This window comes from Mauremys mutica, chromosome 3, assembly GCF_020497125.1.
Source record: "Mauremys mutica isolate MM-2020 ecotype Southern chromosome 3, ASM2049712v1, whole genome shotgun sequence".
Lineage (NCBI taxonomy): Eukaryota > Metazoa > Chordata > Testudines > Geoemydidae > Mauremys > Mauremys mutica.
The window spans coordinates 90,548,785-90,573,493 of NC_059074.1; the positions used below are offsets into that span (position 1 = coordinate 90,548,785).

The window sequence follows — 24,709 nt, forward strand, 5'->3', positions numbered from 1 at the left end:
AGACCAACACACTCTCCCATATCCCAGATGAATGCCCTAGTCATCGGGCGGTTGGCGGTTTTGGGGGAGGTGCTCTAGCAACCAGTGGTTGGCTGTTTTTGTGGGGGGTACCCTGGACACTGGGCAATTGGCTGTTTTGGGGAGCATTCTGGCCACCAGGCAGTTGGCTGTTTTGGAGAAGGTGCCCTGGCCACCAGTGGTACATGGTTTTTTGGAGCGGGCACCTTTGCCACTGGGCAGTGGGCAGTTTTGAGGCCTGTATTCACACATTTCATGTTATTGTAATAATTTTTGTACAGGTCATGCCTTGTGAGGTATCATTTGAAAACACATAACTTGCTGATGAGTAATATGGTAAAATGTATGTAGCAACATTACATGTAAAGTTATGAACATAAGCTGAAATCATGACTATAGTGTGTTTCCCAGATAAGTCTGTGGAGTGACTAAACCAGTTTCTCAAAAGGCAAGCTGATACCCCAACCAGGTGTCAACAAAGTTGATGGGCCATCACCTATCAAATGGCCATTCTTTGGCAAGAAAGGGGGGCAGGGACATAGATAGATCTGCATCTTAGCAAAGAAACAGCATGAGGAGTCCTTCCTCCCCTATCTCTTAGCTCTGAGCTGGAAATGCTTTTCAAAGAGGGACTGATACTATAAAAAAGGGGAGGAAAGCATCCCAAGACCTCCTCTCTCTCTCCCTACCCATCTCATTCTCTGCAGCTGAGAAAACAAAGGAAAAGAGTCATTGGACTCTGGGAACAAGGGGGGCAGGTTCTGACCTGAAGAGTTTGGTCAGTAGTGCTGTTGGAAGCATGTGATCAGAAACTTTATTTGAATCTAATATAATTTGTTAAGCTAGGCACTAGAAAGCATTTTTATGTTTATTTTCTTGTAACCATTTCTTACTTTTATGCCTCATTACTTATACTCACTTAAAACCTCTCTCTTTGTAGCTAATCAACTTGCTTTATTTAATCTAATCCAGTGTGTTCAATTTGAAATCTCTGGTAACTCCATAGGGTGGCAAATTGTGTGTATATTATTCCCTTAAAAGCATACAGACTTAATATATTTGGGCTGTCCAGGAGAGGGCTGGGCAGTACAAGACATACATTTCTGGGGGAAAATCTGGGACTGGGAGTGTGTTACCAGCACCTTGTAATATAACCAAGGCTGGTGAGATCCAGGATGTCACTGATGGGCTGCAGTTACACAAACATATCTGGGAGTGACCTGCATGCTGGTGGCTGTGTGTGAGAGGTCCAGGTTGGGAACTGCTAGAGTAAGGCAATGCAAGGCACCCCAGGTTGCAGGGCAAGGGTGACACGGACCTTACTGGTCTGGATTGCATCCCAGTATGTCACAGGGTGCCCTGGTTATTGAGTGGTTGGCTGCTTTTGGGGGGTGCCTTGTACATCAGGAGTTGGTTGTTTTGGGGGGCATCCTGGCCTTTGACTGGTTGGCTGCTTTTTGGGGGTGGCTGCTTTTTTGGTGAAAAACTGTTCATCTTGTTTTTGATCTGAGGCCGAAGGACACCCTAACATTTGCTGGCAGCTGGGATTGCGGGTCTCCGGCCTGCCTTAGTTGTGATGACTCCCCATGTCTCACCTCAGCGGCTTTAAACTTCCTAGGACTTTTGGCAGCCGCCTGCCGCTGTCCGCGGGTGGCTGGTACTGAAGGCGGGGGGAGGGGTGGGGACACCCCTGAGGGTGGAAACTACAACTCCCGGCAGGCAGACCAGTCCGGGAGGGGGCAGGCGGCTGGGGGGCTCTCGGTGCTGCATGTGCTCCCTCTGGTGGGTGTGAATAGCCGGGGCGGGGAGGGGAGGGCTGTTGCCCACTGGCTCCGTCTCGACTCCCACTGCTACACTCGCGTTCATTCCCTGCCTCTGACTCGCTCTCGCTCCCAGCCAGCCCCCCGCACGGAGGGAGGCAGGCACCGCACACACGGCCGAGGACTGAGCCCGGCGCGGAGCCGCGGGCTGCACCTGAGCGCCGCACGCTCTGTGTGTGTGTGTGTGTGTGTGTGTGAGGGAGCCGGAGGGGCAGCGCGAGGGGGACACAAAGCGGCTCAGTCCAGCTCGGCAGCGGCTTCCTCTGAGCCACAGAGGACCAGAGACTCGCTGGGAAGGGAAGGGAAGGGGGGGCTCCAAACTGCGGCCACTTCGTGGGCTGTGACCAGCCCTTGCTGCTGGGAAGGAGGCGGCTCGGCTCGGCTCGGTGGGGGCAGCAGCAGCAGCAGCAGCAGCCCGCCCCTCGCTCCATGGCCGCGCAGTGAGCAGGAGCGGGGCACAGTGGCCGCGGCTCTGGAGCTGGCGCTGCGCGGAGAAGAAGCGAGCGAGCCGCCGCCCGCGCGGAAGTGTCGCCCGGCCGGCCGCGCGGCGCAGCATGCGCCCGGCTGCTGCCGTCTGATGCCCAGCCCCGCCGCGATGATCTCCCCCGAGCAGCCGCCGCAGCCCAACCATGTTGTCGCCACCATCGAGAACCTGCCGGCGGAGGGCGGCGCCGGCGGCAGCGGCAGGAGCAGCATCTCCGCCTCCTCCTCCCCCGGCGTGCGCCAGCGGCTCCGGAAAGTGCTGAACAGGTGAGGAGAGGGGCCGGCCCCGGGCGGCGCGGGGAGAGCTGGGCCGGGCGGCGGCGGGCTGAGATCCCCGGCGAGGAGCCGCTTGGGGGGACGGGGGGAGGGCAGGGGTGCCCAGCTGACTGCCCCCCACCGGCCCTCAGAGCAGCGGGTAGCATGTGCTCCCCAGCTTTGCCCCTTGCTGGGGCGGGGGGTGGGGCAGAGCGCTTTGTGCCCTCGGGCTTTTTAAACAGCAGGGCAGCCCGGCCCGTCCTGGTGCGGGCGGGGGATGGTGCTGCTGACCCCGGCGTAGGAGGGCAGATGCCACATGTCTGGGGCTCACAGCCAGCCCGAGTCGTCCTGCAGCAACACCAGGGAGGGAGGGATCGAGGCAAAGGGTGCCCCAAAGAGGCACGAAAGTGTTAAGAAGAGAGAGAAGCCGGTGGAAGTGCCCTTGGCTGCCAGGGCTTCGAGCTGAAAGGACGGGGGTTAAGAACCCGACTGCTCCTCTCAACACAGGACCGCTCTGCTGACTGTTGGAAAGGGACTTTGCACCATGTACTGTCTAACTGTGGGCTCCCTTTTCCCACTCCCTCCCTCCTTTCAGAGCTGGAAGACGCTAATTTTTACATGACAAGTGACTCCATCAGAGGGAGAACTCCATAGAATAAGCCTCCAAATGCTTAATTTTTGCTAGTTAATCTCATATTCACAGAGTACAGCCACCAAGAACTAACAGTAGACTCCATGGTATACAGTCTGCAGTTTTGATTTTTAATGGAGAAATCCCTAAGAAATTATGCCAGTTTAGCTGAGTGGAGCTATGAGCTTGAAGTGGGAGGATGTAGAAACACAGCTGTAAAATTGTCATAGCTGAGGTGATCTGGCTAGTCATTATTTGTGTGGGGGTTTACTGTGTGTGCGTGTGTACATATAATATCCAAAACAAACAAAGTCTAATGCCTCAGGAGATTTTAAATAGGTCTGGATTCGTTGTTGCCTGATTTCTGGTTACTTAAGCCAGTTTGCATTGTCAAAATATGTGCCCTGGCATCAAAAGTGAAGTGTTGGTGAGATTCTAATGGGCAGATTTGCCTATGCATGTGGTTCAGAATTGTGCATGCTAAGATATTATGACTATAAGAAGAATGCGTTAGATGATGCAGCAAAAGAAGAATGAATCCAGTGAAACATTAGATCAATGTATTTAATTTTTGTGTTTTCCCTTTGCAAATTACTTGTTTCTTCTACCTTGGATACTAACATATCTAATATTTAAAGAATCCAAAACAATGGCTGTGATTAAATTTCCCCATAAGAATGGGAGATAAATAATTCAGCAGCATACCATCTCATTTCTAGCAGGCCATCTGAAGCTATCACTTTTGTGTATGCATAGCTTTACTTGCCCTACTGGGCAACTGCAGCACTGCTGACACCTGGGGGAAGGTGTGTATGAATGTTCACATCTCACATTACACTCATATTAGTTTCACACAAGGGCAGCATGGGTAAACAGCTAAGAAAAAGCCCAACACCCTCTTCTGAATGTATCGCTTTTGGAGACAGAGTGCCTTTACTCTTCCAAGCTTTTAAAAATTTGAAAGCAATGATTGTTACCATCAATTCTGAAGGTATTTGTCGGATTCCTCAGGGAACCCTGCCGTTACTTTTGATTAATGAATTCTGATAATTCTAGGAGGATCTTAAAAGCATTTCTTAAGGAGAAAATATATTTGTACTTAGTTATTCAAGAATGTAGAAGATTGAAGAATAGTTGAAACAAATAGAATTATCTGCACAGACTTGGAGACTCAATGCCACATTCTCCAGATGCCTCAATCCAACTGAACCATGATGGTTTTGCTGTATGGGCACTGGCACACAGAACTCTGCACCCCTTCTTCATAGAGATGGGCTCTTTGGTAACTCTGCATAAACCATTGCAGATGGGAATTTGTGAGGGGAGGGAAGCGGTGGAGGTGTGTGTGTGGCCAGGGGAAAACTTTTTTCCTCAAAAACAAACAAACAAACAAACTCAAGGCCAGGATATGTATGAAGGAGAGAGAACCGCCCTCCCCTGAATAGCCAATAATCTAGTAGCTAGGGTAATCACCTAATTTGGAACAGGGACTTGAACCTGGGTCTTCCATATTCCAGGCTAGGTGCTGTACCACTACAGTATAGATTCAGTCTCTCTCTCAGACCCAATGAATATTTAATTATTTATATAAAATCGGACAGCTCCAGCAGGAGAGATTGAGAATAAGCCTTCAGGCCAACCAATAGCTTGGTAGTCAGGCACTCACCTGGAAGAGAGGGTTTACTGGAATTACTCTGAACATAAACTCTGAGCAAGTCTTGAACCTAAGTTTCCCACATCCCCATGGAGTTACCTAACCACTATGCTATTTGGATATGAGGGGCAGCTCTTGTTTTTTCATGGAAAATTTCAAAAGGTTTCTTTTTCATTGTAATCAGCAATATGAACAGATTTTGAAATCTTGATGTTTTTCAAAAAATTGAATTGTTGTTTTCTGACCAGCCCAAGTGACCAGTGAGTCAGATACACAGGCCACATGCACCCCTACTCCAGCCTATGGACAGGAATAGTGACTACAACAGGGTCTTCCAAGTGGACTGTACCCTGCCTGTGACCGTGAGGTACTAGATTGGTTCTTCCAGACCATGTAGTTCTTCTGCTAACATGTGGGCTTTGTATATGTGAATCTTGTCCATTAGTGCATTTATCAAGGGCCAAATCGATATTTTATTTATTTTAATTTATACCTAAATAAAATGACAGTATCCCAAGCTCTAGCACTTCTGACAGATTATTTTAAAACACAGTCCATACAAAAAAAAATTATGGGTTGTTATCTCTGTGGAGGTCAAAAATAGCCTTTTCTTAGGTTAGAATAACCTGTAGCTCCATTCTGCAGTAAATATCAATGGAAATTTTACCTGAGTTTTAGACACTGTTTAAACGGGAAAAATCTAATAGCTCAGTCCTGTATAATGTCATGGCACTCCTGCAAATATCTCTACATGAAACCTAACAAAGCATTCGTGCTTTCATGTGCTATGAAAGGTAAAATGCAAATATAGAAGGGGAAGGATAGTATAGAAATATCAAAACCAGAAGCCAGTTCTAATTGCTCTGCATCAATACATTTTCCTCTGTTGGAAAAGTGGTGCCCATTGTATTTTATCTGTGACTCTTATCTACCATTTGTTTGAGACATTTGTGAAATGTTATTTATTTGAACTTACTTGGGCTGGACTTCTCTTTCCTGCTTAGAGAAGTCTCCTAAAACAAACAAAATAACAGGCTGGCACCAGGCAGAGTTTGCCAAAAACTTATTTGCAGTCTGGAATTGGCCTGGTTGGGGAGGAAACTGCCCGCAAGGGAAGGGCACTCTTAGCAGTTGTGAACTCTCTCTCACACAGAGAGAAAGAGAGAGAGAGAGAGAGAGAGAGAGTAATTCAGTCACCTGGTGAATCCGAAATTGTCTTCCAAGATTTCTCTTAAAATTGCTTTACAAGCTGTGAAAGCATATGGAGGAAAGGTTGAAAGGTGAAGTTGAAACATTCCCCCAGTAAGTTCTAAGATTAGAAGGCAATGTTGACACTGTGGAAGAAAATCTCCAAATGGTTACAGAGGAAAGAGATGTATTGAAAATGGGAGTGGATGGCTTTAAAAATCTATTTCAGTGATCACTAAGAGTGCCTTTCTTACTGTAAGGTGGGCAATAGCAGAAAACCAAAGTATACAATTAAAAATTGGAGGGTGCTCAGCATCAAAGAGGGATAGCGGGATTGAAACAAGTAATGGAAGGTGGGGTTTACTGGAATTATTTTGAACATAAATTCTGACCTGCCATTACTGGTGAAAATGATCTACCATATTTTGAACAAACTCCCTGTTATTTTTAAAACTGTGGTATCCAGAGAGAGTGGCTCTCAAGACAATAGTGTTAAGAGTTGAAAATTGTGTTTGATCCTGAACTGAAAATGTGTTCCTGACTCATGTCCTGCAAATTTTAAACTGAAGTGTTTGAACTGGGCCCATTGTTATGATGAGGAGGAAGAGGGGGTATTCCATCCTCCACTATCTTCCATGCTTGCCCTGCGGCCCTAAGAGGGGTTTTCATGTGAGCTGAGAGAGCTCTGAGCAGCTGCTGTTCCTTTCCTGCTACAACTGCTCAGCAGTCCCCTACTGACCATGTGGTGCTTTGCAGTTGAGGGAGGAGAGTAGTTCTAGCTGTTCCATTGCTTCCTTTCCCCCTGGGATGTGGGATCCAGGACTGGAACTCAACTGGCAATGTCTGATCCTAGAGGACCACTTAGTAAACAATGGCTCCCCTCTCCTACAGCCAAACAGGGCAGCACAGGAGAGGAGGAGGAAAGTTTCTGATACCCACCATTCAAGAAGGATGTTGAAAAATAGGAGAGGATTCAGAGGAGAGCCATGGGAATGATTAAAAGATTGGAAAACATGGCTTATAGTGATAGACTCAAGGAGCTCAGTCTATTTCAGGTTAAGAGAAGGAAAAGAGAAGGTTAAGAGGTGACTTTATTACAGCCTATAAATACCTCCATGGGGAACAAATGTTTGATAATGGACTCTACAATCTAGCAGAGAAAGGTATAACACAGGGATCGGCAACCTTTGGCACGCGGCTTGCCAGGGTAAGCTCCCTGGCAGGCCGGGCCGGTTTGTTTACCTGCTGCATCCGCAGGTTTGGCCAATCGCAGCTTTAGGCCAATGGGAATGGTGGGAAGTGGCGGCCAGCACATCCCTTGGCCCACGCTGCTTCCTGAAGCCCCCATTGGCCTGGGACGGCGAACCACGGCCAGTGGGAGCCGCGATCGGCTGAACCTGCAGACATGGCAGATAAACAAACAGTCCTGGCCCACCAGCGAATTTCTCTGATGGGCCACATGCCAAAGGTTGCCGGTCCCTGTTCTATTGCCTATGTAATACAGGAGGACACACTAGATCAGTGGTCCCAAACGCGGTGCCTGCGGGTGCAATGACGCCCACCAGGGCATCTATATGCGCCTGTGTACTGGCTGGCAGACAAGCAGCCGCCGAAATGCCACCGAAAAGCGGCGTCATCAAGAGGCATTGATGCCGAAATGCTGCCGAAAAGCAGCATCACCAAGAGGCGCCACCGCCAAAACGCCGCTGATTTTCGGCAGCATTTCGGCGGTGATGCCTCTTGATGACACTACTGCGGCGGCATTTCGGCGGTGATGCCTCCGACAGCATTTTGGCAGATGCTTGTCTGCCGGCCACAGTCCTCGGTGGCTCGTTGTCCGGCGCCCGCCACCTGGAAAAGATTGGGGACCACTGCACTAGATGATCACAATGATACTTTCTGGCCTTGGAATCTATGTATCTAAGATGAGAATCAACAACCAGTAGTGGTATCCTGATCCTCTGGTTGGCCCTGGTGCAGTTTAGAGCTGTCTGGGATAGGGTCGAAACCATACAACTGGCAGTGTGTACTGATACCTGTACAGATTTCCCAGCACGGCTACCTCAACAAATGGATGCTCCTGGAAAAACCTGGACATGTGGTAATCCTAGCCTGGGGGTCCTGTAACTTTCACCAAGTGTATATAGTCCTTTGACATGGGACATGACGGTCACCACTCCCTTTGTCATCTGAGTGGTATAAAGGGAGCACAGCAGGGCAAAGAATCACCTTGGAAGTATTGATTGGTGTTCTTTGATCTTTTTGAAATGTGTTTCAGCCTCAGGCTGAAAAGGGGGAACACCACCGCCTTAAAGGAGCTGAAAAAAGGATAAACATTGCTGAAAGATGGAGGGCAGTTATTGTTTGGTTGTCCCCTTAGAGGATTCAGACCAAGTATTTACTGAAATGAGGATCATAAAGTGAATTACCCTAGGCCTTGCTATTCTGATGCAGAACCAAATGATTGGGTGAAAGTTGGACATATTGAAAAAAGAATTAATATGTGGGTTATGATAAAGGTCTATAGAATCATGAATGGTGTGAGAAAAGCGAATAGAGAAGTATTGTTTACATTTTCACACAATACAAAACCAGGGGTCACCTGATGAAATTAATAAGGCAGTAGGTTTAATATAAACAGGAGGATGTATTTTTCACACAATGCATTCATAACCTTTGAAAGTCATTGCTGTGGGAAGTTGAGATGGCCAAAAAAATAACTGGATAAGTTGATGGAGAATAGGTCCATCAATGGCTGTTAGCCAAAATGGTCAGGGATGCAACCCCATGCTCAGGATGATCCTAAATCCCTGACTCCCAGAAGCTGGGAGTGAAAGATGTGTGGACCACTTCATAGTTGCCCTGTTCTGTACACTCCCTCTGAAGCTCTGGTACGGGCCACTGTTGGGAACAAGATGGAATGTGGCCTGACCCAGTATGGCAGCTCTTATGTTCTTACGTTTAACCAGTGGTATTTCATTCAAGTAAACAAAGTCATTCAGGGCAACATAAAGTACAATAGTAAGACCAAAACACTCTGCACTCCAGAGTGATATCCAAGCGCCACTCTGGTGGGTATTGTATGATGATGTTACATTTTCGACTGAGAAGGAAATGACTAAAAACTTATTTACTTTTAAGGCTTAATATATTTCCTCCTCTTACTTCCGGGTCTGTTCTAACCGGTGAAGCTTATTTTTATTCATCTCCATTTTTAATTGAGGCATATAGTAATGTTTTTATAGAACTTAACCAGGAGATAGTAAAAATAATAAATAACAAAATACTCCAGAGTGAGACAAGATGGGTGAGATAATATCTTTTATTGGACTGACTTCTAGTCATGGAATGGACATGCTTTTGAGCTTCACAGAGCTCTGAGGTCCCTAAGGAAGAACTCTGTGAAGTTCAAAAGCTCGTCCCTTCCACCAACAGACTTTGATCCAATAAAAGATATTACCTCACCCACCTTGTCTCTCTTTGGAGTGTCTTGTTATTTATTATTTTTACAATCTTCTGTTGAAGTTCAGTAAACAAAAAATTGTCCTGGTATATAACAACACTGCAAGATGCTCCAGATACATTTTCAATATTATATAAGACTTTCTCATCAAACTAGATCTGTATTGTACATAATGCTTCTTGTTTTACTCTCCTCCACCTCCTAGTACTTTCACAAATGAATACTTGTTGCAGAATCTAGCAACAGTTTATATTTCTGTTTCAAGGATCTCTGTTTCTTTGTGAATGGTACTTTTGTGGTTTTGAAAGTTCCTAAAAATCATTTTTAAAGGTTAAAGAGAAACTATAAAATTGAAACAAAAAATTGGGTTGAGAGTAGTTTAGGCCTTCCACCAGCCCCTGAATCCGGTGTCATTTGTTGTATCTTTACAGTGGTGAGGTAGGACTTGTGCTGTCTGTCTGCACCTGGGTGCATTTCATGCTTACAGAAGAAACCGTGACCTTTATTACAAAAAGAGAAAATGAAATTGTATTAAACAAGATAATTCATACAGGCTAGAAAATAACTAATTTTATTGCCAAAATAAATACATAGTCTGTACATAAGGTCTGTTTTGATACTTCTTCTTAAGGAATACAGCTGTCTGGGTACAGTCTGAGCAAATCCCTGCTTCCTTCAGTATATAATGGACTGAATTTATTACTAGTTTTAGAGTCAAGGAAGAATTTGGCCCAATACTGCACAATAACTTTGAACCTGGACTGTATGCCAAGGCTATGGGCTCTTGAAATAAGAGCATGAAATATTATGTGCCCCTACAACTACATTGCAACCCGCAAAAACTATAATCCCAGAAAAAGAATCTTCTAACAATGCATAGTCTTATGATAAATTAGATATGTATGTATATATTTATGTATTTAGAAATAATAAAACCAAGGCAATTTATTTCACTGCCCCAAAGCAATAACATCATTCAGTTGACTGATTTGAGACACAAACAACAATCCAAATAATTTATGGCATTTCTGCTTTAATGAAAGCAACTTGAAGATCAAATATAGTCCCCTTTGGAATACCCTAAAGAACTAAGCTTTTTTGTTCAAAACAAAAGAATGAGCTTTCTTTGGCATTTTTATTTCTAAAACATTCAAACAGCTATTAAAGATCTCCTCGAATAAGGGCAGGTGAAAAACAATAGATCTGAGGCCTTTTCACATAGCTTTTGCCTCACCTTTAGAAAAAATATTCAAAATTTCCATGCAGTCAAAGAAAATGCACATTTTGGATCATAGATAAAGCAAACACTTGTTCTTTTGTAGCCTTTTTAAAAATTATTTTGCTCTTCAGGGAAGACACTTGCATCTGACCATTACAGAGTGTGTGTTCTGTATATCTCCATGGGTGTGTTGTTTGGGGAATGCTTGCTATTGAAACAGCAGTTCCTGATTTAGTGTTTGAGACTGACCATTTTTAAAAACAATCTTTGGCTATGTTAGTTTTATATCTTGGGCTTGTGCTATCGTCTTCCACTACCCAGATGTTGTGACTGGAAAAAAAATAGTTAGATCTTGGAAAGCGGACCAATGCAAAACATATCTGATCAGAAATTCTCTACTGTACCCTATTCCCAATATTTTACATGTAGTCATCATTCTGAAAGCAAATCACACCCTTGGGTAAGATACAGTTCCCAGTGATTTGTGTTGAAGAGAAATATGTGGCTGTTAGTATTATAATATTAGTATCTTCCCCCCCACCCTCTCCCCACAGGGTAGTTCAGTATGTCTGTTTATTGGGAATGCAGCCTGATATCTCTCAACATGCAGAACTCTGTGTGTGTGTGCGTGTGTGTGCGCGCCCCCTATCATCACATTAGGAGGGATTCTGGGTTCCTCCACTCACCCACTAGCATCCCTCCCTCTTTTGGAGGTTGAAGTGAGAGGGGACCTCAACCTCCAGCCAGTACCGCCATTAAGCACGTTGACAGGGCGGTCCCACCGAGTAGCATCCCAGCTCCTGGTTAGCACTTGCCCCCTGGGGGCTAGACATGATGCCCCATTTCATAAGAAGATGCACTCGGGATGCCCACTGTGTTACCTTTTGGGCTCTGGAGCCTAAATCAGAGAGTTCCTGCACTGGGCGCCTAACAAAAGTTGCAATAACTAAATGACTGTCACGTAGATCCAAACTGTGCCCTCTGGGAGGGGGAGAATTTCCAGCCCTCTGATTGCCTAAAACCCAACCCCTAGGTTTTGCTGAAGGAAGGCAAAAAAACCCAACCAGCTTCAACCCAGGGCCAGCTCTAGGCACTAGCAAACCAAGCACGTGCTTGGCGTCTCACAATTTCAGGGGCGGCATTCCAGACATCTTCCCCCCCACCCCTGCTTCAGCAGTTGTGCTCCCAGGATTTTTTTTCTTTTATCCTAGAGATGGCCCTGCCTCAACCAATCTGGTGGTACGGGGAAAAATTCTTTCCCAGCCCCAAAATGGTGACTAGCACAGCCTGCAGCGACCTACATAAGGGACAGAGGGTGGGCTGACTGCTGGAAACCAGCAAACAGGAAGTGGCTCTGAGCACGTATCTTATCACGGTTCCAAATCTCATGTCAAACCCTGCAAGAGGTGATGGCTCCAAACCATTGACCAAATCCTGCAGGACCTCAAGCCTACTCCGGAAGTCCTGTGGGAGCTGGAAATCTCGTGGGACACAGCCTGTCCTGTCATTTTTCCCCTCTCCCCATCATGGGAGCCAACAAAACACATCCCTCACTAGGCTCTGAGCCCTTTTAGACTTAATGTCCTAATGCTCTGTTGCCCTTGTCTTTCTTTTTTCCTGAGAATTTGCACCATACATTGAGTATGCCTTGGGAGTCATATTCTGAAATAGGAATTGTTCAAAGGGTGGTGATGTACTAGGGCAGAAGCCTGCCCAGTGCCCTGCATTCTAAAATACAAAAATCTCACATACTTGATTGGAAAAAAGCTATTCTTAGATGGAGTAATTTGAAAGACAAATTATGTGTGTTTCTGCAGTTGAACTGTGACATTCAGAAAGTCTGTACTTACTGGGTACCTGTGGTAAGAAAGAAATTTTGACACAGGTTGTAACTCAGGCTTTGGGAAGAGGTTAGTGCCTCTTGAACTGGGGGAGGAGAGGCACGGTTTCAAAAGAGTAGCAGTGTAAATGGCTCCATAGAGAACTCTGGTGGATTGCACAGAGTGGCTCTGATCAAATGGACAGAGTCGCTTTAATGTGCTAATGAGGGGAAGCCCAGATGCCAGCCGGGATGAGAGGAGTTCTTTGTGATGCTGTGTCTTCTGAGATGGCTGGAGTCTCTGTCCTTCTCATTGCTGCTGCTGCAGGCAGGGATAAACACTGGGGCTATTAGTGAGGTGTTCCCTTCCTTTAAATCTAGCCTTACAAATCAACACCTGAATGCTGATTAGGGACAATCACCGTGAGAGTTTGGGGAAAGTGCCTGGTGAAGAAGCTTAAAACTATTCTTCAGGTTTGTCAGGCTTGTGAGTTGAGTTCATGCTCAGCTAAAGTCACTGGAGGCAAATAAATAAAAAAAAAAAGATAAACTTAGCTATATGAGGGCTCATAAAACGTAATGACTAAAATATGAAAGATACAGGTATTTGTGGCTGTAGAATTAGTTATGTGAACAATTTAAGTTCCATGTGCTCAGTTCTGTCACCCCGTTTCCTTTTTCATTGAAAAAAGTGCTCCTTTTGAGGCTCAGGCTTTCTGCTTTCCCTCTTGGTCTCTCTCATGACTGAAGAAAGTACATTCAGCATTTTGAAGTTTGGGGAAGAGAACAACCACTCCTAGGGAGCCCCCTTGTAGCTAGGTATGACAGCTCTTTTGTTATCTAGCCCTGTCTCTGCTGATAGCAGCTCTGGCCTACAGTTGTTTTTCGTCTCAGGAGTTGGCCATCCTTTTATTGAAACCACCCAGATCCTCCCCAGCTAGGATTCATCTTTAAGTGGACCTGGACCGCCCTTCAGGTGCAACCAGGTTAATTAGCCTCTCCAGTCCACATTAATCCTTTCACCACCTGTGTGTGGGGTAAACACCCCTTCACACTGCTCAATATATGATTATGATGATACGGGAAAACATCTTCCTCTATCTTGGATGCCAGCCAATTCTGCCATGAGTTTGACATGTATACATCAGATCCTCAGAACTGTTTGAACCTGAGTGATGGGTGGTGAGGACTAGTGGTGTTCCCCACCTGGGGAGTTAATTTCCCACACCCAGTCTGGATGCTGCTGAACCATCCCTGCTGCAATGACATGTATTATTGCTTCCCCGTTATACTTCTAAAGAAAGTTTTTGACTTTTGGGACATACTACATTGCACCCTATGGTAAGTATTATCCAAATCGTTTCCTGGGAAAGGATATTCCTGCATCCAAACACAAGGGTGTATCCACTACTTTCAAGATGACATTGTAACCTTCAGTAATTATTACTTCTGAACTCCGCTTCTTGTTGTAGCAGATCCATTCACTCCCATGCTTGATTTCAGTTTCCTGCTGGCTTGGTGATCAGTTTTCTTCTTAGGCTCCCTCTTCCATCAGCAGCCTTTAGTGGCCACATTCAGCCTCAAAATAAAACATTGAACTGATGAGCAAATGGCATTACGCTCACAAGATAATAAGCATTGCAGGCTTTGTGGAGCTCATTTGCCAGAGCATGCTACTCTGAGGCAAATAGATTGCCGCAGCTCTAATGCTGATAAATGTGCTAATTTGTGTCCAGTAACAAGACCATAATTATTGCCTCCCCAGCTCCAAAGTTAATTGTGACCTGTAAGCCAATATTAGTTGGTGATGGAAGAAAGCATAACATTTATAGCTATGGCCATTTGATTGCTGAGCTCTGATGTTCATTTGTCAAAGAAAATGGCATGTGTATGTCCAAAAGCCTGCTTGACCATATTTTATTAAGCTACATTGATTTTAAAAAATGATGCTGTTTTATGAGTTGGATTCTTTTTTATTACTTTGTCCTAGCTGGAAAATATTTGTGTGACTTGACATTTTTCTTCATTTACTAGAAAGTAGATTAAGGAGCTATTTGATGGCAGCTCTTTTCCACCTTGCTTTTTGGAAAGAAAGATATCAGAATTTCAAACCCTCCCCGAGTAGCTTTTATGAAAGACAGATAAATTTTGGAATGATAGAGGAGTTTTATAGGGGCTCTGAAAATTATTGTTTTGTTCACATTTTATAATGGCTTTTATGTAACAATGAGCCATGCAGCAAAAAGGCACACTGCATTTTAAAGTTATATTGTTAGCTTTAATAGCAGATCAGTAGTTCAGCTTGGACTAGAATGCAGTATCCTCCTGGTCTCCAGTTCTTTGCTCTAACCACTAGATTGTAGAACCACTAGAGTTAGTGATTAGTTTATCTAAAGGCAAAAGGGGAGACATACACATAGTTTCCTAACTGGGTTTTATTAAAGGGTTCAGGGGGAAGAAGTTGCCAGATGCTCTGAGTGGAGACTGCAAAGTAAGAAAACTGTGGACATTTTAATAAAATATAACGGGAGATAGTCCTCTCCCCTCACCTGGCCCATATACACCATTCTGACAACATATAGGGACCAGAGAGGTGCCACAAAGCATCAGGGGAAAATTGCCCTACTGCCAGCACACTACACTGCTCCTCTCATGAGCCTCAGAATAGGAGACATGCTATGGATGAGAGGAGGTATCTCCATAGAACATAGCAAAATGGAGATTTTGGGCTGCCACACAACACATAGGCAGCCTTTTGGAGGCTGTTAGCTGCTAGAGCAACACCCTAATATGCTGCTCTAATCAATGCCAGAGCCTGCACTGACTGTCTTAAACCACTTCTGCCCTCCTCTTGCTGTGCACTATCATAGCACTTGGACCTGATGTGTCTTACAGTATTCCTTTTGAATGAGTTAAAGGTGTAGTGAAGGTTTCAGGGAAAGTGTAGAGTAGAAAATGAAACCAGTGGTGTCACCATCTTTTAGGGTCTTGAGGGGAAAGCCAGGCACAGACTTGTGTGGTGAGATGCAACAGAGAAACAGGATAGGTGAGATTAAGAGTAGTTTTAAAATATTGGGCCAGATTCTCATCTGGTGTAAACTGGTATAGCTCAGACTCAATGGAATTATGCTGCTTATATCAACTGAGGATCTTCCCCATTGCATTAACAACTAGTGAGGCTACTGAATCCTCGCAACAGAAATCCAAATTCTGACAGATCTTTATATAACTGCCCAAGTTGTAGGTAGGTTGCAGAGAACTTCTCAGGAGCGGCGCCAGGGTTTCTGGAGCCCTAGGTAGAATTCGGGGGGCGGCATTTTGTGTGCTCCCCACGGGGCGCATGGGAGCTTCCGGTTCCGGTCCCATCGCGCTGCTGAAGAAGGACCCTCAGCCGAAATGCCGCAGGCGACAGTGGCAGTCATTGAGCTGCTCAATTGCCTGCCGCTGTTTTCCGCAGCACGTCGGCAGAAGGTTCTTCTTCGGCGGCGCGACGGGAGTGTAACCGGAAGCTCCCGTGTGCCCCATGGGGAGCGCACAAAATGCCGCCCCCCCAAATCCTGGCGCCCTAGGTGACTGCCTAGGGTTGCCTAATGGAAGCGCCGGCCCTGGAACTTCTGTAACACTGACAGATCTCAGTGGGCGGGATCGAACTGGGGACCTCTGGAGCTTAGTTTATGAGCCCCTGCTGCATGAGCTAAAAGACAGCTGGCTCGTAGCTAAGGCTGTAGTCCAGACTCATTTTACTCTCTCTCTCTCTAAGTGGTCTCCATGCCACTAGATGAAACAGAACACCATACCCAGGAGGTGTGTGTGTTACACTTCTCCACCTCTTTGTGCCCTGTACAAGGAGAAACTAGTGTTCTTAGGGTGTGCAGTCCATACTCCTTGGTATAACCCTTGCAGATGTTCAGATCAGGGAGCATACTGCACCTTCTCTAAGGCCTGGTCTACACTAGGACTTTAAATCGAATTTAGCAGCGTTAATTCGAATTAACCGCTCAACCGTCCACACTAGGAAGCCGTTTAATTCGACCTAGAGGGCTCTTTAGTTCGAATTCGGTACTCCACCCCGACGAGGGGAGTAGCGCTAAATTCGACATGGCTATCTCGAATTAGGCTAGGTGTGGATGCAAATCGAACTTACTAGCTCCGGGAGCTATCCCACACTGCACCACTCTGTTGACGCTCTGGACAGCAGTCCGAGCTTGGATGCTCTGACCAGCCACACAGGAAAAGTCCCGGGAAAATTTGAATTCCTTTTCCTGTCTGGACAGTTAGAATCTCATTTCGTGGTTGGACATCGGGGCGAGCTCAGCAGCACCGGCAGCGATGCAGAGCTCTCCAGCAGAGGAGTTCATGTAATCTCTGAATAGAAAGAGGGACCCAGCATAGACTGACCGGGAACTCTTGGATCTGATCGGTGTGTGGGGCAAGGAGTCTGTGCTTTCGGAGCTGCGCTCCAAAAAACGGAATGCAAAGACCTACGAGAAGGTCTCCAAAGCCATGAGAGACAGAGGATACAGCCGGGATGCCACGCAGCGCCGCGTGAAAATCAAGGACCCCAGACAAGGCTACCAAAAAATCAAAGCGGCAAACGGACGCTACGGAGCCTGCCACCACTGCCCCACCAGCGACCATGGACTCTGACGATGGGACAGTGTCAACGGCCAGTTCCTCGGCGATGTTCGCGGACGGGGAAGATGAGGAAGGGTTTGTGGAGGACGAGGCAGGTGACAGCGCTTACAACGCTGGTTTCCCCGACAGCCAGGATCTCTTCATCACCGTCACGGAGATCCCCTACCAACCGTCCCCGGCCATTAACCCGGACCCTGAATCAGGGGAAGGATCACTCGGTAAGTGCTTTAACCATGTAAACTTTTATTCTTAATATAACAGGAATCTGAAGTATGTGAAAAGGAGGTCTCTCTATATATGGGGATAGAGCAGAAATCCTAATGGGAGATCTCCACGAAGCTCTCCTGGAGGTAATCGAAAAGCCTCCGCAGGAGGTTCCTGGGGAGAGCTGCCTTATTGGGTGCTCCGTGGTAGCACACTTTTCCGCGCCAGGCTTTCATGAGGTACTCAGGGAGCATTGCCTCCCCGAGCACGGCTGCATAGGGCCCTGGTTTGTGCTGGCTTTCACGCAGCATGCGCTCTCTATCTCCTTCAGTGACCGTCCTCAGGGTGATCTCGCTCGGAGACTCCTGCATCTAATTAGGGGAATTACTGTAATGTTACGCCTGGTCCAAAGTATTTTAAAAAAATCTCCGGACAGACGGCATAGCAGAGACTCAGCACGCTGCTGCGTGACGAGCGTAACGGAAAGCCAAAGAATCAAATGGACGCTCATGGAGGGAGGGGGGACTGAGGACGCAAGGTATCCCACAGTTCCTGCTGTCTCCGAAAAGCATTTGCATTCTTGGCTGAGCTCCAAATGCTTCTAGGGTCAAAAACAGTGTCCGCGGTGGGTCAGGGCATAGCTAGGCAATTTACGCAGCGCCCCACCCACCCCCAGAAGTGAAAGGGAAAACAATCCTCTCTTGACTCTTTTACATGTCACCCTATCTTTACTGAATGCTGCAGATAGACGCGATGGTGCAGCACTCAACACCAACATCCTTGCTCCCCCCACGCTATGGATGGCTGATGGTACAATACGACTGGTATCCGTCCTCATCATCAGCCTATTGGCACATGGGGCAGTGCAAAAGGGCTGGTAACCATGCTGACTAGCATCGGTAAGGTCAATCAAGGGCGCCTGGCTCTAATTTTTCCTGGTAGATGGTACAGTATGGCTGATAACCATCGTCATCATAGCAACAGGGCGCTGAGCTCCATCAGCCCCCACCCTTCATGTGTAAAGAAAAGATTCAATTGCCCCTGGACTAGCAGCAGGATGATGGGCTCCTCTCCTCCACACTCCTTAATGTCCTATCTGGACTATCATAGCAACTGGAGGCTGCCTTCCACTCATTTCTCACTAACAAGTCACTGTGTCTTATTCCTGCATTCTTTATTACTTCATCACACAAGTGGGGGGACAATGCTATGGTAGCCCAGGAAGGCTGGGGAAGAATGGAATGAACAGGTGGGGTTGTTGCAGGAGCATGCCCTGTGAATAGCATACAGCTCATAATCTATGCAGGATCTGACACAGAGCAGCTGTGCTCTCTGGTTCTCTGATACAGTGGTTCTGTAGTACACTTGCCCATATTCTAGGCAGGAATGATTCTATTTTTAGATACCAAAAAGGAGGGATTGACTCAGGGAGTCATTCCCAATTTTGGCTTTTGCGCCCCTGGCTAAGAGCAGCCAGGGGCACTTATGACAGCAGCAAATGGTGCAGTGCAAAAGGACTGGTAACCATGCCCATCTTATTACCAATTTATGGTATGGTAGATGATACAGTATGGCTGGTAACCATCTCTGCTGTCATGCAAAAGCAAAAGCATGCTGCTGTGTAGCGCTGCTGAACCGCCTCTGTCAGCGGCATCTAGTACACATACGGTGACAGGCACAAAAGGCAAAATAGGCTCCATGGTTTCCACGCTGTGGCGTCTGCCAGGGCAATCCAGGGAAAACGGGCTTGAAATGATTGTCTGCTGTAGCTTTCCCGGAGGAAGGGATGACTGACGACATTTACCCAGAACCACCCGCGAAAATGGTTTTTGCCCCATCAGGCACTGGGATCTCAACCCAGAATTCACAGAGACAGACTACACTGTGTTCATTCTTCGCAAAAATTTATCTTTGCAAGGAATTCACTCCCTTTTTCACATCACACAGCTTCGACTGTCTCCAGACCTGCCACAGCATCCCCCTCACAGAGGCTGGCAAAGATTAGGCGGCGAAAGAAAAAGACAGGGGACGAGATGTTCGCTGAACTTATGGGCCGCTCCCGAGACGAGGCGGACCAGCAGAGCCAGTGGAGGGAGACCCTCTCTCTGTACCAGCGCTCACACAGCGAACAGGAGGAGAGGTGGCATGAGGAAGACAAGCAGGCGACTCAAACGCTGCTTGGACTAATGAGGGAGCAAACGGACATGCTCCTGCGCCTTGTGCATGTTCTGCAGGACCTCAGGCAGGAGGACAGAGCCCCCCTGCAGTGTATCTGCAACCGCCCTCCCCCGCCACAAAGTTCCATACCCCCCTCACCCAAAATAACCAGAAGGAGGGGCGCCAGAGGCCGTGTAAACTGTCACTGCACCCCAGCAGAGTGCTCAAGTACCGAAAAGCTCTCATAGCCTAAATTTTGAGAAGTCCTTTCCTTCCCGCCTCACCCAAGCCCCCATCTCAGTTTCATCCCCTAACTGTCTAGTTGATAATAAAAAATACTTTTCTGTTAATTACTTTTTCCGTCATGTTCTTTTAGAGGAGACTGTGTTTGAAGGGGGGGAAGGGGGTTGGTAATTTGACAGGACAATCACCTTTACCAGGGTACAGACATGGGGGCAGGATCAGCAGCAGGTCACACACACACTGCAGTCAGTACGCACCCTGGTCGGTATGGGAGGTGGTTTGCAGGTTCTGTGTGGGTGGGGGGGTACGTGACTTTGTAGCGGGGGAGGGGGGTTACAGATCTCATGCAACGGTCCCTGTCCTGGACCACAGAGCCACGCAGCAGAGGAATCTGTATCCGTCCTCCCCCGCCAAAAGGCCACATAGCCCCCGCACACAGAGTCCCAAAAAGGAGGGATGGCAGGCTCCGTTGAAACATCCAGTCCGGCACTGCAGACCGCTCTGGGAGCAGGAGCCTGTCATTCCTCGAGTTTACAGGCGGTCTTTACATCACCGCACACCCTACCCAGCACAGTCCGTGTCCCAGTTTCAACCCTGTAACGCAAAGTCATCAATAAAGAAACCTTTGTAAAGTTACAGTGGAACATGTATTTTATTTTTAAACGTGTGTTGGAAGTTGGGGAAGCGGGGTGGGCGGGGTATGTAACTGCAGATGCTAGTCAACAGTCACTTGGTAAAGAAACAGGGGCAGGTTCAGCTTCTCTGTAAAGAAACTGAACAGTCACAGGTCACGCTGCTCACTGCTCGCTGGGACTTGAAGAGTTCCTTGTCGCTGTGCAAGGCGCCTGCACAGAGCTTCACGAGCCAGGGCATTAGCGGGTAGGCTGGGTCCCCGATGATCACTGTAGGCATCTGCACATCCCCGAGACTTATTTTGTGGTCCGGGAAGAAACTACCTTCCTGCAGGTGTCTAAACAGACCAGAGTTCCTGAAAACACGCACGTCATGAACTTTGCCTGGCCACCCGACGTTGATGTTGGTAAAACGTCCCCCATGGTCCACCAGTGCTTGCAGCACCATTGAAAAGTATTCCGATTTCTCAGCAGCTGACTGTGGAAGAGGTGGACGATAAGGTGCGAGGAGTTGACAACGGCCATAACTGCAGCGGGATCTGTGCTCAAAGTGCTGTGGCGCCCGCGCTGTCACTGAGCAGAAAAGTGCACGAACAGATTGCCCGCAGGCGCTTTCAGGGAGGGAGGGAGGGAGGGTGTGATTGACGGTTCAATGACAGTTACCCAAAACCACCCTCCACACATTTTTTCCCCCAGCAGGCATTGGGGGCTCTACCCAGCATTCCACTGGGCAGCGGGGAGTGCGGGAACTGTGGGATAGCTTCCCACAGTGCACCGCTTCCAAAGTCGACGCTGGCCCCGTTACTGTGGACTCAGACAGTCGAATTAGTGTATTTAGTGTGGATACACAAATTCGACTTCATAAGGTCGATTCCACAAATTCGAATTAAGTAGATTCGAAATAGTCTTGTAGTGTAGACGTACCGCTTTAGTGTGGACATCCCAGGAATCCCTAGCTGGAATTCTGACTGACTGTCAGTAATGTGCCTTCCCTTCCCTTCCCCTCCCTAACATGCAGGGAAGAATCTCTCCCAGGATAATTATTGTTCTGAGTCCATCACTGATTGAGCCTTGGCAAAAACTAGCTGGCATTGCACCACTTGTTCTTTCTTTTTAGCACCTGGAAAAAAATTAAAAAATTTTAAGAGGGGAGCTCTAAAGGTCAATCCAATTAAAGAATAAAAGTTGGTGGAAGATGATCTTTATGAATTATCTTAATGTATCCAACAAAGCATACTTATATTTGATATTATTCCATAGTGATTTATTATAGAGTATATAAACTGTCTAGTTCTTCTTGCATTGCCTGTCTTTTGGCATTAGAGCATTCTTTTCAGACGTGTGGGTGTCAATCTAGCAACACACTTGGGCATATTCTTAACTTCAGGCAGGTCAATATCATTCCACTGATCACATTGGGATTACCAGTGTGCTAAGTGTTTTGCAGGGTTGGAGTTATGGGATCATATCTAGTCAGAGCTATATTCTGGCTGGCTTTGTGTGGCAGGGTCCAAGGGCAAGAAGGGGAACAAAGATACAGATTTAACTTAGAACTAAGTTACTTCCCAAATCTACTAAGTACATATGTGCAGAGAATATTTGAGAAGCAGGTGTATATGTGGAAAAAAAACTTGCCAAAAATAGATAACTGCATGATATGGGTAGGACTTTTTTTTCACATACAACCTTCAGCTGTTACCCATTGGGATTTAGTGACGTGAGAGAGGCAGACAGACATAACAGTTAGGGGTGATAGAGACTCTTAGGTCTTCTAGTCCATTCCTTGCCAGTTCATAATAATATCTGGTGCATAGGGCAGGTTGTAATTACACGTTAATCCTTATACTGGTCTGACCTTATTTGTATAATGATCGCAATAACAGTGCAGTTAGATACATTATCCCCCCTTCATTTGGATGCACTAGAAGTGTTCTGTAACCTCAGGGAAGGGAATTATGGAAACAAACTGACCTCTGTCTAGCTTTAAAATCCAATCCAAGGAAAGAGCATACTAAAGTTTTCTAAAGTGAGATCTCAAGGGGAAAAAGAATGCTAGGAGATACTATTTCAACTTGTGCGTTTTAAGAGAAGATGAGGCTGCTTTGAACATTTCCCTCCCCCACCAGGTTTCTTTGTTCTTTCCTAGTGAAAGTTGTCATATCCATTCAGCACACTGTACTGCTAAGCTAATCAGGGTGTACTTTGTGCTTATGGTATATATTACTGCATACAGTTGCTGTACCTGCTGCTAAGGCTACAAGTGCCAGAATACTAATTACTCTATTGGAATAAACATCTGCAAGCTAGAAAGAGCAACCAGGTGACATGTGTATTAAAGGGAAAAGAAATCCAACTGTATAGATGTGTTTTAGAAACAAGCATCGAAGAGGACCAGGCAAAGTGGGGAGTACTTTAATGGTGAAGTTTTGGGATATTAGATTAATATGAAAAATATAGTATGTGTGTCATTTTGATTGTGCTTGGCTAAAATAGTTTATGGGGGTGGTTTTATATGTTGTTGGGATCACCTCTTTTATGGACAAATCACAGCTCAGCAAATTATTACAGCAGGGTTGTTTTTGGGAGGGAGGTCTTATAGCTGAGGGGTTTATGGTCTAGCTCTGTATTTAGAATCCTGGATCAGCCATTGTCATGGTTTGTGGCGTTAGGCCAGTCCTTTAACCTCTTTGGGTATATCTACAGCTCCCAGCCTGGGGAGACAGATGCATCTAGCTCTGCTCTAGCTAGCATGGTAGAAATAGCAGTGTGGACATTGCAGCATGGTTTAGCCACCCGAGGATGTCCCCAGGGAGTCAGGCAGGCTCATACTTGGGTGGCTAGTCTGTGCTGCCATCCATGTCTCAGTATTGGTCTAGTGTTAAAATCAGTGGAAGCTGAGCTAGGCCAATGTTGGGCACTTTTTTGAAAATCCCACTTTCAGGGGGTGAGAGCATGACAGGAGCTAACATGACAGGAGAAACATTCTAACTTTCTTCTGTCTTACTGAAGACAAATTGTGCTTAGTTTACTAGGGTAATGTGTGTGGTAGATTAAAACCACAATGTTGCAGACATCCATTCCTATCAGAAAGCTGCCACATGCTTTGTTGTTGTCTGTCAGTGTCCACTCATAAGGGCAATTATGGGGACTGCTCACTAGTAGGTACACCTCCTCCTGGCTGCTCTGGGGATTAGCTCCTTCCAGGTGTTGTGCCCTCCTCTGACAGTCTTTCCACCCACCTCTGCAATTCCAGGTGCTCCTTTTTCACAACTTGACCAGCCAGGTCACTATGCATACTTCCCACCTTCTGGGGTATCTAAGTCTCTTTTTACCAACAGTCTTCCCATTCATTGCCCCTGTGGTGCCACTTCCACAGTGGCTGGTAGAGGAACATGGACCATCCCTCTACCCCCAGGTCATCTTAGGGACCCCCCTATTCAGCAGCTAAGGTCTGTTCCCTCCCAGAGCTAACTGCTTTTCCCTGAGCCATTTTCTTACCTTCTGACTCTCCCCATCTCTCTGGGTTTGCAGGTCTCACAACTCCATCCTCCTAGGGAGTAACTGTAAGGCACTTGTCTTTGTAACTCCAAACACATCTCACAGGGAGTAACTGTAGATTACTACCCTGAAGCCCCTAGCTGCTCTCCGCTTCTGGGCTTTATAGAAGCCCTGCCTGTTCCTGCACAGGCGAGCTTCCCCTAATTTAGGACTTTCCTCTCAGCCTTTGTTCTCCCAGCTTGAGCCTAATAGGTTAATTGGTCCATCTGGCCTCCATTAATCCCTTTGGGATGAGTGTGGGGTGAACACTCTGTCACAGGGGCAAAGGAACAACACAGTCTAATTGATAGATTTGGAGCTGCCCTGTTGTTTATGAATACTGTATGGAGACCTGGTTATTGGGATGTTTCCTGTATGAATACATTGGTTTAGTTTAATAGGAGGTGGAAAGAAAAAGCAGGTAGGAAGGAAACAATGACTCAAAATGAGCCACTCCTGGGTAAACACCCATGGGTTTTTAAGAGACAATACCTGAACTATTAACTGTGAAGATTCTGCTTCCTGACCCTCAAAAGCTTCTCTCTCTCATCAGCAGAAGTTGGTCCAATAAAACAGTGGTTCTCAACGAGGGGTATGTGTTCCCCTGGGGATACACAAAGGTCTTCCAGGGGGTACATCAACTTGTCTAGATATTGACCTATTTTTACAGTAGGCTACATAAAAATCACTAGCAAAGTCAGTACAAACTAAAATTTCATACAGAGAATGAGTTGTTTATACTGCTCTATAT

At 46.5% G+C, this 24,709-nt stretch overlaps 1 protein-coding gene across 1 annotated transcript in view; it reads left to right on the plus strand.

Annotated features, from left to right (window-relative positions):
• Window positions 1–2,169: 2,169 nt before the first annotated feature.
• The window catches only part of SLC35F1 (solute carrier family 35 member F1), a 373,073-nt gene continuing 350,533 nt past the window's right edge, over window positions 2,170–24,709 (plus strand). Inside the window, exon 1 of the mRNA XM_045009629.1 lies at window positions 2,170–2,588. Within this exon, the coding sequence (XP_044865564.1) occupies window positions 2,416–2,588 (173 nt within the window). The 5' untranslated portion in view covers window positions 2,170–2,415. The remainder of the gene's footprint in view (window positions 2,589–24,709) is intronic.